Raw genomic sequence first — 16,703 nt, forward strand, 5'->3', positions numbered from 1 at the left:
CGGAGAGAAATTAAGGTGTCTAAATATAACTGTCTCTGTCTATATTAACTCTGTACTAGTACAGTGTGTGTGTGTTCAATTGTAGAATACACTTCTTTCCCCCTCCCCCTTTTTTTGTATTCACTAAATTGTGCACCCTGTTTTTTTCAATATTTTTATTAAATTGTTGTAAGGACATTAGCTGTAAGAAATGTCCCTCTGGACCTAACCCTACAACCCTTTGGTGATAAAGTGTATGAGTTTTTAAGTTCTGGATCTGGATCTGGATCTTTTACGTTGCAGGGACCACTGTTGGTCATCTTCGCAACGGATGCGGGAGAGCGCATGATAATAATTTAAAATACAATAAAAGTCCTGACTTTGGTGGGACAAATCATATACACAGGCCTGTTGCTTCAATGTCTTTCCACTCTTAGTGACTTGTTAAAATGATAAAACTACTGGGCTCTGTAGGTGATCAGTGTTGGGGCTGCCCTGATGACGGCAGTCTCAGCGCTGAGGATGCTGCGCTGGCTGGCTGGGCTGGTCGTGCTGGAAGGTCTGCGTCACTCAGCTGATTCCACTCTACGACTGTCCGTACGAAGAAGGAGTTCTTGTACTGGTCTGTCTTGCAGGTGAGGATGCGGAAGCCTCGTGTGTTGTTGACAGCTTGCCGCTCGATGATATTGCTTGCTTTCATACCCCTGGAACCTTGTGGGGATGACTCTCCGTCGTCCGCTAACGGCCAGGGTGAGAAACTTGTCTATAGGGAGTGCGGGGATCAGGCTCTCAGAGATCCTGTTGAGGAAGTTGAGGCGTGACTGCCTGCGGCGCTCTTCCAGTGCGGGGAGGTTCAGGTTCTTCAGCATGTCGCTGACGCAGCCCGGGCTTCTCGACTTGTAGTCTCGCGTGATAAAGCAGGCTGCTTTGCGCTGAACTCTCTCCAGCCTCTCGATGTCCCGCCGGAGGTAAGGGTCCCACACGGTAACTCCATACTCCAGCGTGGATCGGACGAGTGTTATGTACGCCAGGTGCCTGCACTCCTGTGGGCAGTTCCGGAGATTCCGGCGTAGGAAGCCCACAGTTGTACCAAGATAAACACGCGCCCGCCTGCTATAGTACCTCTGTCTCTCCTGTAGACCATGTAGTCTGGGGGAAATGCTTCACTGGACTTGGTATCTGGGCCTAGCCAGGACTCCGTCCCGCATACTACATATGGCCTGGTAAAGTCTATCAAGGCCAAGAACTCAGCTCTGTTACGAATAACACTGCGACAGTTCACATTCATGAGTCGGAGGTTCTGCTTGGCTGGTGGTGGGAAGAGAGGAGTGCTGTCATGGTAAAATAGATAGTTTAAAAGAAACACCTTTGAATCATTCTTTCTTTGTTTTTGAATACATTTTATTTAGCTTGAACCTGATCAAGGGAGTAGCCTTTTATGCCATGATTTGGTTTAACAAAAAAAGAAGTTCACCCTTTCTTAGATTGTGCATTATTCTTGTCATAAAAACGCACACAGTGACACACACACACACTGTGACACACACACACACACTGTGACACACACACACACACACAGTGACACATACACACACTGTGACACACACACACTGTGACACACACACACACACTGTGACACACACACACACACACTGTGACACACACACTGTGACACACACACACACATACACTGACACACACACACACACTGTGACACACACAAACACTGTGACACACACACTGTGACACACACTGTGACACACACCCTGTGACACACACACACACACTGTGACACACACACCCACACATACACTGTGACACACTGTAACACACACACACACACACACCCTTAACAACGCATCTAAAAACACTTGCAAAAGTAGTTTCTTAGCATTTTTCTTTATTGATGCTTTGATTGGTGTTCCACATTGACAGCATTGGACAAAAAATCAACACACTAAAAAATGTAGAAACCAATGCAAACTTCAAACTCCTGCGGAAGTTCTTTCTCTGTATAGCACAAACACTTTGTAATGCTCTGCTGTCTATAAATACCGCATACATTTGTACTCATACCCATTTAGTCCACCTAAGGCTAGGTAAAAAAATTGTAACATTATAATATGACTGACAAAATTCATTCACACAAGTTTTTTTAAAAGCAAAGCCAAATGTACTGATGACTTAATGAGAATGACGTATTTATGATCACTAAATCCTGGTCCTCACACTAATAAAATTGAAGAGATTTTGAACACCACCTGAGTGAGTCACTGAACTAAATTACAACTTACAATTATGCAAGCAAAAGTTGCCTATGTGAAATAAAGTGTAAGAGTGTGTGTGTGTCACAGTGTGTGTGTGTGCAAAACACCGCTGTTCTAAAATTACACATATGTGACCCTCCACCACGAAATGAGTCGCATGTCACCTCGCACAGTTCTGCGCTAGGCTTAATATAAGTCCGGGGAGTGTCTGGTAACAGTGTGAGGGTCACCTTAGTCACAGGCTTATAACTCAAACAGTTGTTGCTCTTTTCTAAAACGGGTTTCACCACTGGATAGAGCATAAAAAACTCTGTAAGAAAATGTAAAAATATGAAAATCATGCAAAGGTGACAAGCGACTCATTTTGTGGTGGAGGGTCACATATGTGTTGAGAACTGTCATCCCCTGTCGACAGAATTTAATCTTCTGCGGTTTTTATCTTTTTATTCTTGAATAGTGTATCATAGTATAGTAAATAGTGTATAGTATTCAAAAGGTGTTTATTTCTTGCACAGTGAAAAGATACTTTATTGAGCTTATTTTGTTTTCAATTCTGAAATAGTCTACATTAATGTAAGTGGTGGCCTTTGTGATTCTTCAATAGTGTAAAGCACATGTATTTTCGCCCTGTATAGACCCTCAGTGCAGTGATTGCACAAAACCTAAAACAGTCAACTCTGGGTGTTCTCATCACATACTTGACACCAATGTATATATGTAACCAAGTACAGAAGCACAACCATCACCTGTGGAGGTGAAGCCCGGTCAAACAGGGTGGAGAATTTTAGGGCTAAAATAATAGCCCTATCAAAACTGCTATGCAGGGTACGCAATTGGCAGAGGTTCCTAAGAACATACAACTTACAAGGAGACAGCAGCAGCCAGATCCTATCACAAACACAACTCTACAATTCACAGGTGTCCTTCACATTACTAACACTCAGAAGCAATTTTATGACAACAAAAACAGAAAAGGACTTTTCCTTCTTGGTTTAACTACATGTGGACAGCTGATCCCTGCATCAATGACATGTAAAAGGGGACTAAATCTAGCAACATGAAAATGATAGTTTAATTTCTGTATACTGAGACATTAATATTCATATTCTAGTTCCGTACACCACTTTAAGTTATAACTCAACTGTACACCACAAAGCACCAAGAAGGGACACAACTCATTGTTGGCAATCCTAACAAAAATAAAAATAAATGTAAAATCCAAACGCGCATGAAAATGTCAGTTCCAACAATTAACACATTGAGTTGTGATTTCTCTTTTGGAGCAAATGTTAAGAAATACAAATCGTTGAACAAGGAAGCAAAATATAATCTTTCACTCATATCACACCACTTAATAATAACAGTCAACAAGTTCAAGATTATTACCATAATATGAATAATAATGATAGAGAATCACACATACCCCAGGTTATCAAACTCATTAAAAAGTTAAAAAAAAAAACACCAACAAAAGCGTATGAATGCCTGCAAATAGACCACGCTTTTATATTTACACAAAAAGTGAGTATTCTTTAAATTTGCAACATTCATGAAGCAATTCTTTTTTTAATGAGACAGTTAAGTGACACTATAAATCATAAGTAATGCTTTTCATCTTTTTGTGCAAGGAAACCAACGTTACGAAGACATTCTGTAAAGTGTACACTGTTATATGACTGCATCAAATATAAACCAAGGAAATTACTGTACAAACAGTTAAACTCAAAGACAGAAGTCGTCTTTCTTTCTTTATTTGGTGTTTAACGTCGTTTTCAACCACGAAGGGTTATATCGCGACGGGGAAAGGGGGGAGAAGGGATAGAGCCACTTGTTAATTGTTTCTTGTTCACAAAAGCACTAATCAAAGGGCTTGCAACGTAGTACAATAACCTTACTGGGAGAATGCAAGTTTCCAGTACAAAGGACTTAACATTTCTTACATACTGCTTGACTAAAATCTTTACAAACATTGACTATATTCTATACAAGAAACACTTAACAAGGGTAAAAGGAGAAACAGAATCCGTTAGTAGCCTCTTACGACATGCTGGGGAGCATCGGGTAAATTCTTCCCCCTAACCTGACAGAAGATGTGAAATACAACCTTACAAAATTGATCACTATGGAAACAGATTTATACCAAAGCAAAAACTGCCGACTTATTAATGTCTAGCATGAATGCTTACACTACTTTGGAAATCAACGGAAGATAATGAGGTCTGTATGATATTAAGTCTTATAATGTAGACTTGCACCAATGATTTAAACGCATGTTTAAATAGCATATACAGTACATCTAGTAGGAATAGTAAATCAAGTTAATAATGGGGACTAAAACACAAAGGAACAAACTAATCTATTGTTTCCTGAAACCTGCTGCACTCAGGAAAAGATGCATACATACCTCTACAACGAACATACACATACAGACATGAGTTTAAATTCTGAAGATAGTTGTTCCTGCAGACAAAAAAGTTCTCTCTTTTTCTGCATACAAAAAAAGCTCTAACTCTCACAAAAATCACGAAGGCACGACAGAAAATGATGGAAGAAGGCAAAAGCGGACGTTACAAGCTTTTCATCAATGTAAATTTATTGGCTGTAAAATCTTAAAGTGAGACCTGAAGTTATCCAGCCACTTGATTCTGACATAGATTACACACACACACACACAAACAAACAGACAGATAACAGTTGCAGCTCTGTAAGTCATCACCCTTGTTGAATGATTTATAGATCATCAAAATTCATGTCTTCACATCTCAATCGCAAGCATATCTTTTAACAGAAGGCTTTGTCCTGCAAGGTTTCCAGCAGACAGATGTACAGTGGTACCTGCGATGAAAGGACGCCCTGGGGGCCAGTTAAAAGCGTCCCTACATTGCAGGTGGCCTGTCATGACAGGTATATTTTGGTCAAGATAATAGACAAAGGTGTCCTTTCATGGGAGGTGTCCACACATCACAGGGGGCCTCACATTGCAGGTACCACTCTATTGCGCAGCTCTCTATAATATACACCTAAATTGTTTTCTTAGCATATGAGTAAAGTACTGCCAGCTCTCTATCATATACACCTAAATTGTTTTCTTAGCATATGAGTAAAGTACTGCCAGCTCTCTATAATATACACCTAAATTGTTTTCTTAGCATATGAGTAAAGTACTGCCAGCTCTCTATAATATACACCTAAATTGTTTTCTTAGCATATGAGTAAAGTACTGCCAGCTCTCTATAATATACACCTAAATTGTTTTCTTAGCATATGAGTAAAGTACTGCCAGCTCCACAAGTTTTGAGCCAGGACAAGCCTTACAGAGCATATGACTTAACACACAATGCACCTCAGGGCTGAGGTCTACGAAGTGGAACTGGGTCCCACCCAACTGGGTCCCACCCAACTGGGTCCCACCCAACTGGGTCCCACCCAATTGGGTGGCACCCAGTTTTGCTTCGTGCACCTCAGTCCTGGTCTCTCAGAGCTTCCATCCCTTTGTCCATCTAGTCTCACAGTTATCTGTACCAATGCCACATGGATATAAGCTTTGCTTCACTGAGTTAGTCAAATTCCTTCAAGCATCAAAACTATCCAATCCTTTAAAACAGCAACAGTCAACAGGATATATTCACAACACCTTCATAAATCTCTGAGCGAGAACAGACCTGGACACTGCAAGCACAACCATCGTCAACATTACAACCCTGGAGCAGCACACATAAAGGAATGAGAAAGAAATGTTGGGTATATAGGCGCCAAGCGTAAACATCACAGTCTCTCTTTCCTACAAGAAAAGAAATGCTTTTCAACACAGAATATCTGAGGTAAATGTGTTTTGGGTGTTTTCATAAGGAACAAAACTAAGTGCAAAATGTTATTCTAAAAAAACAATGGAGTAACATCCGCCTCCCTCTGGTGAGTTAATTTTTTTCAAATCAATTATTTATCTTCAATTTTCAAATATATTCAAGTACAGTACAATAAGTCTGAATATTCAATATTTATGTCACCTCTCCATGTGACTAAATTGTGCATGTATGTGTGCATGTGTGCGTGCGTGTGTATATACAGGTCATATGTATAAATAGTGATACTAAAGACATTAGATAGAACAAACGGTTTCTATCTTTATTAATTATGTTTACATGTAGTTGTTTTCTCTTCTTTGAAATATTCAGGATTTGCATCTGTTTTCTTAAAAAAAAGAAACATTCTACTTTTCTCTGAAACACACATTACACAAGCAGTATAAAGATTTCCTTTGAACAGATGAGGCTTAGACTTAAGTTACAATATATACTTAGTTTGAGTGAGCTTAAGCAAAGTAAAAGGAGCACATGTGTTTTAGCAAATGAAAGACTAGAGGTGGAAAAACACCACAAACATGTACAAAACAAACAGTCTGAAGAAGTGTATAACCTACAAGGTACAAAAAACACAGTGCTGTACAATTCCAACTGTACATTTTCCCTTCTTCCGATATTTCCCACTTTTCAAAAATGTACATAGATTAGATTATAGAAGCAGAAGTGTATAGCAACAGTAAATTAGAACGTTTTCTTTTATGATACATTGTACATGATTAATCAATGTGAAGCATTTGGTGTAAAAATCATTATATAAACACACAGTGAAACAAATTCATTTATAAGCTTGAAAAATGTAAGCATAAAACTGCTTTAAGTTATTTCTCAAAGTTAAAAATTGGCAGTGACAAATTTCATGACTAATTTTACATGCAACACACAAACAAATTCTCTCTCCCTCTTACACACACACATACACTCACAGTCACAGACACAGACAAAAGCTTTAACAAACTACACGTCCAACATACAGATGATTTTACATGCTCATTGATTTCAACTCAAACTTTCCTTCCATACTGGACAGCAAGCATCAAACACATCATAAATATTACGCTATTTTCAAGCTTAAATGCCCAGAAGGTTTTCTGTCTTTTTTAAAAAGTTTGTCACAGAAACATCTCCACATAACTTCACAATGTTCAGAATGTAATGTCTGAAAACTCATGTTCTGTTACAATCAACAGGCTTGGTGTAGGCTTTCTCTGACATTGTCTTCTCTTGAAAAGTTTGTCACTGAAATGTCTCCACATACTAACTTTACAATGTTCAGCATGTAATGTCCGAGTCTCAACAGGCTGGGCGTAGGCGTCATATGCGTCACTTCTTGTCAATGTCCGACAAAACATTGCCTTTCACACTCAAGATACAGTCGATCCTGTCTATAGTGAGACCACCCAACCAAAAGTGTCCATGAAAGCCAGGTGATTGCTATGAAAAGGTGAATTATACAGAAAAATACACGCGTTGGGAATCATTTGGGGTGGTCGTTGTAGGCAGGCGGTTGTTATGGAGAGGTGGTCCTTGCGGCAGGTTTGACTGTGTCTGCTGACGGTGGTCAAAGGTTTCCTTTCGTCAATCTTATGTCAAACAGCAACTGAACATAGTACAAAGAATGCACACTTCGACTCAAACTCCAAAACACAGCTTAACACATGCATTCATGAGTACTCTCAGCGCTTGCTTCTAGGATGATGAATACAGTACTCTCAGCGCTTGCTTCTAGGATGATGAATACAGTTCAACTCCTAAACTGGACTCGACGAGAGAAACAAGCGGGCTGTGCGCAATTAACTAACCACATATTGTAAAACCTTCCCATTGTTTACTTTTTGTCCAGGCAGTGCCAGGTTTGGGATTAGAACTCAATTTGTCCCATCCTTTCTCTTTTGAAGATGACTTAATTCAGTCCAAAACTCACCACTGCTCTCTCATTGTCAAGAGGCAGACTGGCTGCCTGTAGCTTCTGCAGTTAAATACTATCCTTCACATGCTACGTTTTCCTTTAATTCAAAATCAAGCGTAAAATCTCACATGCTACAACAAGCTTGAACTATGCAATGCAGCAGACACCTCATTCACACATAGCTGATAACAGCACTAAGCAATGAAAATTGAAGACAAATTTTAACTAAGTGATGGCTGCATCATATGTGTGAGTCATTTTATCTCCACAATAAAGTTGAATTTAGCAGTAAACTGGCCACAACGAGATGAAAGCTGTATCAACAACTGTCAACGATAGAACGCATCAAACTCTCAAACTCTGGTCAAACGGATGAAAACTAAATCTGTCTTGTAGAAGTGGCGCCTTCATCAATAATGCTACAATACTGTATGTATGACTCCAGCCAAGCGACTGTCATAACCAAGCAGCTGTGAACTAAAGCCCAGTTAGCTATGAAGAGATGAGACTTACATGGCTAATGGTAGACTAGCTGAGACAACCACCATTTTCACTCGAGTTTCAATGCAGATGAAAATCAGCTCATCCAGGAGAAATAATGAATTAAGCAAACAATGCTAAACACAGTGGCATGAGTGTATCTGAGATGATAAAAAGTCTGCCTGATTTTTTTTTCAGAGACAGCAATATCATGGGATGATAGCCACACCTCTTAGGTTCAGTTTGTTGTTTTTCACGACCTCAATTTTGACTTCCAGTATAGCCCCCTGCGTTCAGTGTAAGACACACACATGCATGCAGTGTGAAGCAGGCAGCGGTAAGACTAGAGGTGGTCAGGATACACACAGTTGAATGTTGCATCATCAGATGCGGTGCGTGCTGTGTGGGAGGGTCAAGGGGCTCCGGTCAAGAAACAAAGTTGACAGCTGCATGGTCAGTTGTGGTGAAGAAATCACGCCGCTGGTCGTGCTATGTGGGTGGGTCGGGGGGCTCTGGTCAAGAGTCACCGTTGACAGTTGCATGGTCAGTTACGGTGTAAAAATCAAGCCACTGGCTGTGCTCTGTGGAAGGGTCGGGGTGCTCTGGTCAAGAAACACAGTTGAGTGTTGCAAGGTCAGTTGCGGTGAAGAAATCAGGCCACTGGGCGTGCTATGTGGGAGGGACGGGGGGCTCCAGGTTGGCCGGGGGGATAGAGCGGGCATAGTTGAGCGGGGACAGAACAAATCCTTTCTTGACCATCATGTTCTCAAGCTCTCGATCCTCCTGTTGCTCTCTGTGAAATCAAACACCAGCAATCAGTTTGTGTTCAATCAATGTGTTAAGTGTTTCTGAACTAATTACATACTTTAATGTTGCATTCAAACTTTTTTCACAGTAAAAACAACAACAACAAAATGTGTCTAATTATTACACATGCCTCTAATACCTAGATCACTGGTTGTAGTTAGTTCCATCATGTTTGGGAGCAGTGGATGGATATGTGCGGGGGATGAAGAAGTGCTCATGGTAAAGTTAGACAAAATGGCTAACCAGTCCTCTCTGCTTAAAACACCTCACACAATAAAAATCTTAAAACAGATCTTTTAAAAATATCTCTACTAAATCAAGAAAACTGAAACAGCTAAAAAAAATCACACCCACACCCCCACATCACCCTAGCCCTCCACACACACATGCATGCACACACACACACACGCATGCACACACCCACACATCACCCTAGCCCTCCACACACACACACACATCACCCTAGCCCTCCACACACACCCACACATCACCCTAGCCCTCCACACACACCCACACATCACCCTAGCCCTCCACACACGCATGCACACACCCACACATCACCCTAGCTCTCCACACACACCCACACATCACCCTAGCCCTCCACACACGCATGCACACACTCACACATCACCCTAGCCCTCCACACACGCATGCACACACCCACACATCACCCTAGCTCTCCACACACACCCACACATCACCCTAGCCCTCCACACACGCATGCACACACACACACATGCATGCACACACACACACATACACATGCACACACACACACACACACACATACACATGCACACACACACACATACACATGCACACACACACACACACACACACACACACACACACATGCACACATACACACGCACACACAAACACTATATTAAAGCAGCAAGATATCCACTGCTAGTAGAGGCAACCCCAAGTAGAGCTGTGTGTATACAGAGCTACAAATTATATACCTCAGTCGATCTTCTTCCAACATGGCCACCAACGAGTTTCGCTGTTCGACAACATCCAGCAGCTCGTCCAATAGATGTCCCTCGTCTTCTATCTCGTCCGGCGTCTTTTTTGTGTCTACAAGGTCAAGGTTAGTAGACAAAAAAGGTCAGGTCAATTCAGCATGCAACAATACAGAAACGAGTGTGAGTGGGGAATAAATTACCAGTAATAGTCGAAACCCTAAAAGGAAAAAAAGAAAAGACGCATACTGGCTTCAAGAACAGCAAGCGAAGTTAAGTCAATCCATACTGATGCACACTGGGTGAAAACTTAAGTCAATGGAACTTTCCCCAAAACCATCCCCAGCATCCCTCTCAGTTTGTCCACACAAAAGTAAAAGAGAATTTCCAAGAGTGAAAGAGTGATACAGAGGAGGTGACACTGGGGAAAATAACATGTATCCTGTAAACAATGTAATTCATTTACGCCAACAGCTTATGCTTCAAGATAGACATTCCCAACGCTCAGGTTTTTGACCCAGCAAAGAATACTTGACCTCTTGCCTATTGCAATCATCTTAAATCCAAGGAAAGGAAAGAAACAAGGTGGAAGTATGAAAGAAACAAGGTGGACGTATGAGTGCTTCTGTTTCATGGTGCATCTTTCAAACATCAGTGAGTGCTAAGAAGATGGCAGGCATGGGAATTCAAAAAAGTTAAAAAAAGGCTGACATTTTGTAAGTTATAGCAAAGTCGATGACACGAAGCGCCTAGCTCTACTCCCCGCCGGAATTGTTGTCTCCAAAGAACCCAAATGGTGCAATTTGGTGTCATCTGAGCTCCAAGTTTGCCATTAAATTAAGTTTTTAGAAACAGTTTTGCCTCCCTCATTTATTTTTTCGGCGGACACTTTTGCATTTTCGGCGGAACAAACAAATTGGGGGGGGGGGGGGGGGGGGAAATTTCCCTTTTGGTGGACAATTCCCATGTCTGGATGGTTTAATTCGATACCATAAATTCCCTTCTTTATGAGAACACAAATCAGCTCCAGCTCCATTCTTTTTATGGTGTAAGAATAATTCTCTTTAACTCCCCCCCCAAAAAAAATAATTTCAAAATAATTCCCCCCTCAACATTGCTTACTCCTCCCAACCCCCCCCCCCCCCCCCCCCCCATCCCTCCCTAGAAAATAACTCCCCACATCTTCCCTTTTCTAAGATTGAAGATGGTGAACATACTTATACACCCCCGAATGTACGGGGGTGTAACAACAGCTTGTCAACTATAATAAAAACAAGAAGTAACCATACAAAAATCCTAAAAATAAGATAAAAAAAAAAGGTAAAGTAAGACACAAATTTATGGAAGATAAACAAAAACAACTTAACATTAATTGATCAAAGTGTGGCTGTGCCGTAACAAAGAACAACGACACGTACTGCTCAGTGAAACATCCCAAACTATGTGCAGTAACAAAGACTTACGCAACTTACAGTTACAGAAATAAGAACAACGACACGTACTGCTCAGTGAAACATCACAAACTATGTGCAGTCTAACAAAAAGTGGTGAGAGAGAGAAAGAGAGAGAAAGAGAGAAATAGAGAGAGAGAGAGAGAGAGAGAGAGAGAGAGAGAGAGAGAGAGATATAGAAAGACAGACAGTGGCAAAGAAACAGAGAGAACCCCTGTTTTAAAAGGTAGTATCTCGTAAATCAAATTTTACCATTGTGAATCATTTGTTAACAAGAAGAGCAAACGCTCGATCGAGTCACTTTCGCAGTTCTGAATATTATATGAGGCATCAGATGGACAGGAAGAAATTGCTATTCACAACACAATGAGTCACGTTCACATAAAATTTGAGCCCGGTCACTTTTATAGTTTCCGAGAAAAGCCCAACGTTAAGTTGTGTGTTGCCGAACAGAAAAGGCTAGTTATCTCCCTTGTTTTTCTGATAACGTTCGTAAAAGGCTACAGATGTAAATACTTTGATGTAAAGAATAATCCTACAAAGTTTCAATCACATCCGATGAACTTTGTCAAAGATATAAAATGTCTAATTTTTCCTTTGACGCTGACCTGTGACCTTGAAAAAGGTCAAAGGTCAACGAAACCATCGTTAAAGTGTAGAGGTCATTGGAGGTCACGACTAAACAAAATATGAGCCCGATCGCTTTGATAGTTTCCGAGAAAAGTCCAACGTTAAGGTGGTGTCTACGGACGGCTGGCCGGACGGATGGCCGGCCGGCCGGACAGACTAACACTGACCGATTACATAGAGTCACTTTTTCTCAAGTGACTCAAAAACTGTAACCTTTTTTGTTACCAGCGCAAAATGTGATTCACAACCTCAATTTTCCTGAAATTACAATTAAATCAAACCATATTCTATCTGAAACATATTTTCAACCATTGTCAATTTTGTCCAAATTTATTCAGTTACTGTTTGAAAAATGACAAGCTAGCCAACAGTAAGTCTGTTTTCACACTCAGAGATTATTTCCTGAAGTGCATATTTCACCTGGCAACAAGCGAAGACAGTGAAGACAGTCTGTCAAAACACAACAGAAAATACGCCGCTACAGATTAATGTAAAAACACATTTTTGCACTAAATCTTTTGGTAAGTATAATGAACATCGAATGAGCCCGGTTTAAATGACGTACCTTTTCTGAGGATTTGACTTTTGTGCTACAGATCACAATGTCATACTTCTTTAGCATGGGTCTTAATTTCTCAAAATAAAAATCCAAAATTCAAGAATCTGTTCATTTCAAAGAGGGAAAGGGGAAACAATTCCACACAAGAAAAGAAGCAAAGCGTGAACTCTAAGTACTATGAAGGAACAGGTTTCTCAAAAGGAAAAGTCTACTTCAGAATCACACAAAAGAAACCAAGATTCCTTCACCCACAAACAAACCCAAAACACACCAACACGTACACACCATGTCTCAAGATGCTTTGGGAAACAGGACAGACAGTAGAAAAGAGGAGGGCGTAAAGATTCACAGAACTTGACGAGAAATGTGTTAAAAGCCAGGAAACAAAATCAGAGACAAAAAATAAGATAACAAAACCCAAATCTGACCTGGTTTGGCAGAACAATCACGAAATGCTGACTGCAGCCTTTCTTGTCTGTCTTCCAGCTCCAGTTCTTTGGCTCTGTTTACAACAACAAAACTAATTGTAAAACACAGTAAAGAGATAGTTTTTAGCTGTACCACAAAAACGGAGTATCTTTTAATTCACACGAGTCACTAACTAATTTTCATTCACAAGAAAACTAAGTGTTTAGGGGTTGCTTTTTATGCACTTACTTTTGAAAATGTTCGTGCATTATCATGATATTCAAACTTTTTCTTTATTGCTTTGTTCGTCTGTTTCTTAGTTTGTAATGAATTTACCTCTCCTTAAAACAAAATATTGATGCCTAAATCAGTTAATGGCGGGGGGGAAAACACGGCCACACATGTAAAAGCCAACTCTTGAAAAAAACAAAAAACAATGAATGAGTAAACATGGGAGTTACAGCCCATGAACGCAGAAGAAGAAGAAACGCAATGACTTACTTGACCATTAGCTCTGACTCATAGCGCACCAGAGCGTTCTTCTCGTGAACCAGGTTGAACCACTCTCCCATCAGCTGGCTCTCCTCCACGTCAGCTTCTGGAAAACACACCAACAGTATTTAACCACAAGTGTGCTACAGTGGAACCCCCCTTTTAGGACCTTGAACAATCTGAGAAGGGAGTCTTAAAATAGGGGGATATTTACAAAGGCTTTGAACAGAAAGTCCGAGAAAAGGGGGCCTTCAAAGGGAACAAGTCTTATATTGGGGGGTCTTCAAAGGGGGGTCTTCAAAGGGGGGTCTTCAAAGGGGGTCTTCAAAGGGGGGTCTTCAAAGGGGGTCTTCAAAGGGGGGTCTTCAAAGGGGGGTCTTCAAAGGGAACAAGTCTTCAAATGGGGGTCTTCAAATGGGGGTCTTCAAAGGGGGGTCTTCAAAGGGAACAAGTCTTCAAAGGGGGGTCTTCAAAGGGGGGTCTTCAAAGGGGGGTCTTCAAAGGGAACAAGTCTTCAAAGGGAACAAATCTTCAAAGGGGGGTCTTCAAAGGGGGTTCTTCTGTACTCGTCTGAACTCAAAGCACCTTCATCATTACTCTCAGTGACATCTCCACAGCAATGCCTCTGTCTTCCACCTCTCTCTGTCGCTCTACCCTCTTATTCTACCGTCAATACAATCCCTTACCAGGTCCCTCTCCTCTCAGTGCCTTCTCCACAGCGATGCCAATATCTTCCAGCTCTCTCTGTCGCTCTACCCTCTCTTTCTACAGTCAATACAATCCCTTACCAGGCCCATCTCCTCTCAGTGCCTTCTCCACAGCAATGCCAATATCTTCCAGCTCTCTCTGTCGCTCTACCCTCTCTTTCTACAGTCAATACAATCCCTTACCAGGCCCATCTCCTCTCAGTGCCTTCTCCACAGCAATGCCAATATCTTCCAGCTCTCTCTGTCGCTCTACCCTCTCTTTCTACAGTCAATACAATCCCTTACCAGGCCCATCTCCTCTCAGTGCCTTCTCCACAGCAATGCCAATATCTTCCAGCTCTCTCTGTCGCTCTACCCTCTCTTTCTACAGTCAATACAATCCCTTACCAGGCCCATCTCCTCTCAGTGCCTTCTCCACAGCAATGCCAATATCTTCCAGCTCTCTCTGTCGCTCTACCCTCTCTTTCTACAGTCAATACAATCCCTTACCAGGCCCATCTCCTCTCAGTGCCTTCTCCACAGCAATGCCAATATCTTCCAGCTCTCTCTGTCGCTCTACCCTCTCGTTCTACAGTCAATACAATCCCTTACCAGGCCCATCTCCTCTCAGTGCCTTCTCCACAGCGATGCCAATATCTTCCAGCTCTCTCTGTCGCTCTACCCTCTCTTTCTACAGTCAATACAATCCCTTACCAGGCCCATCTCCTCTCAGTGCCTTCTCCACAGCGATGCCAATATCTTCCAGCTCTCTCTGTCGCTCTACCCTCTCTTTCTACAGTCAATACAATCCCTTACCAGGCCCATCTCCTCTCAGTGCCTTCTCCACAGCAATGCCAATATCTTCCAGCTCTCTCTGTCGCTCTACCCTCTCGTTCTACAGTCAATACAATCCCTTACCAGGCCCATCTCCTCTCAGTGCCTTCTCCACAGCGATGCCTCTGTCTTCCAGCTCTCTCTGTCGCTCTACCCTCTCTTTCTACAGTCAATACAATCCCTTACCAGGCCCATCTCCTCTCAGTGCCTTCTCCACAGCAATGCCAATATCTTCCAGCTCTCTCTGTCGCTCTACCCTCTCGTTCTACAGTCAATACAATCCCTTACCAGGCCCATCTCCTCTCAGTGCCTTCTCCACAGCAATGCCAATATCTTCCAGCTCTCTCTGTCGCTCTACCCTCTCTTTCTACAGTCAATACAATCCCTTACCAGGCCCATCTCCTCTCAGTGCCTTCTCCACAGCAATGCCAATATCTTCCAGCTCTCTCTGTCGCTCTACCCTCTCGTTCTACAGTCAATACAATCCCTTACCAGGCCCATCTCCTCTCAGTGCCTTCTCCACAGCAATGCCAATATCTTCCAGCTCTCTCTGTCGCTCTACCCTCTCGTTCTACAGTCAATACAACCCCTTACCAGGCCCATCTCCTCTCAGTGCCTTCTCCACAGCGATGCCAATATCTTCCAGCTCTCTCTGTCGCTCTACCCTCTCTTTCTACAGTCAATACAATCCCTTACCAGGCCCATCTCCTCTCAGTGCCTTCTCCACAGCAATGCCAATATCTTCCAGCTCTCTCTGTCGCTCTACCCTCTCGTTCTACAGTCAATACAATCCCTTACCAGGCCCATCTCCTCTCAGTGCCTTCTCCACAGCAATGCCAATATCTTCCAGCTCTCTCTGTCGCTCTACCCTCTCTTTCTACAGTCAATACAATCCCTTACCAGGCCCATCTCCTCTCAGTGCCTTCTCCACAGCGATGCCAATATCTTCCAGCTCTCTCTGTCGCTCTACCCTCTCGTTCTACAGTCAATACAATCCCTTACCAGGCCCATCTCCTCTCAGTGCCTTCTCCACAAAGATGTCTCTGTCTTCCAGCTCTCTGTGTCGCTCTACCCTCTCGTTCTACAGTCACTATAACCCCATACCAGGTCCCTCTCCTCTCAGTGCCTTTTCCACAGCAATGCCAATATCTTCCAGCTCTCTCTGTCGCTCTACCCTCTTATTCTACCGTCAATACAATCCCTTACCAGGTCCCTCTCCTCTCAGTGCCTTCTCCACAGCAATGCCAATATCTTCCAGCTCTCTCTGTCGCTCTACCCTCTCGTTCTACAGTCAATACAATCCCTTACCAGGCCCATCTCCTCTCAGTGCCTTCTCCACAGCAATGCCAATATCTTCCAGCTCTCTCTGTCGCTCT

General features: G+C 42.2%; 1 protein-coding gene and 1 long non-coding RNA gene across 2 annotated transcripts in view; both read right to left on the reverse strand.

Annotated features, from left to right (window-relative positions):
* Positions 1-1,859: 1,859 nt before the first annotated feature.
* On the reverse strand, positions 1,860-6,319 carry LOC138961529 (uncharacterized). The gene is made up of 2 exons (XR_011454215.1): positions 5,491-6,319; positions 1,860-5,266 (listed from the first exon to the last, which is right to left on the reverse strand). It is a non-coding gene; the product is annotated as an uncharacterized lncRNA (long non-coding RNA).
* Positions 6,320-6,397: 78 nt separating this feature from the next.
* The window catches only part of LOC138961530 (F-actin-monooxygenase MICAL3-like), a 101,001-nt gene continuing 90,695 nt past the window's right edge, over positions 6,398-16,703 (reverse strand). The window contains exons 25-28 of the mRNA XM_070333184.1: positions 13,817-13,913; positions 13,336-13,409; positions 10,268-10,382; positions 6,398-9,288 (exon numbers count right to left, since the gene is read on the reverse strand). Coding sequence (XP_070189285.1) covers positions 9,165-9,288; positions 10,268-10,382; positions 13,336-13,409; positions 13,817-13,913 — 410 coding nt within the window. The 3' untranslated portion in view covers positions 6,398-9,164. The remainder of the gene's footprint in view (positions 9,289-10,267; positions 10,383-13,335; positions 13,410-13,816; positions 13,914-16,703) is intronic.

Source organism: Littorina saxatilis, linkage group LG3, assembly GCF_037325665.1.
Source record: "Littorina saxatilis isolate snail1 linkage group LG3, US_GU_Lsax_2.0, whole genome shotgun sequence".
NCBI lineage: Eukaryota > Metazoa > Mollusca > Gastropoda > Littorinimorpha > Littorinidae > Littorina > Littorina saxatilis.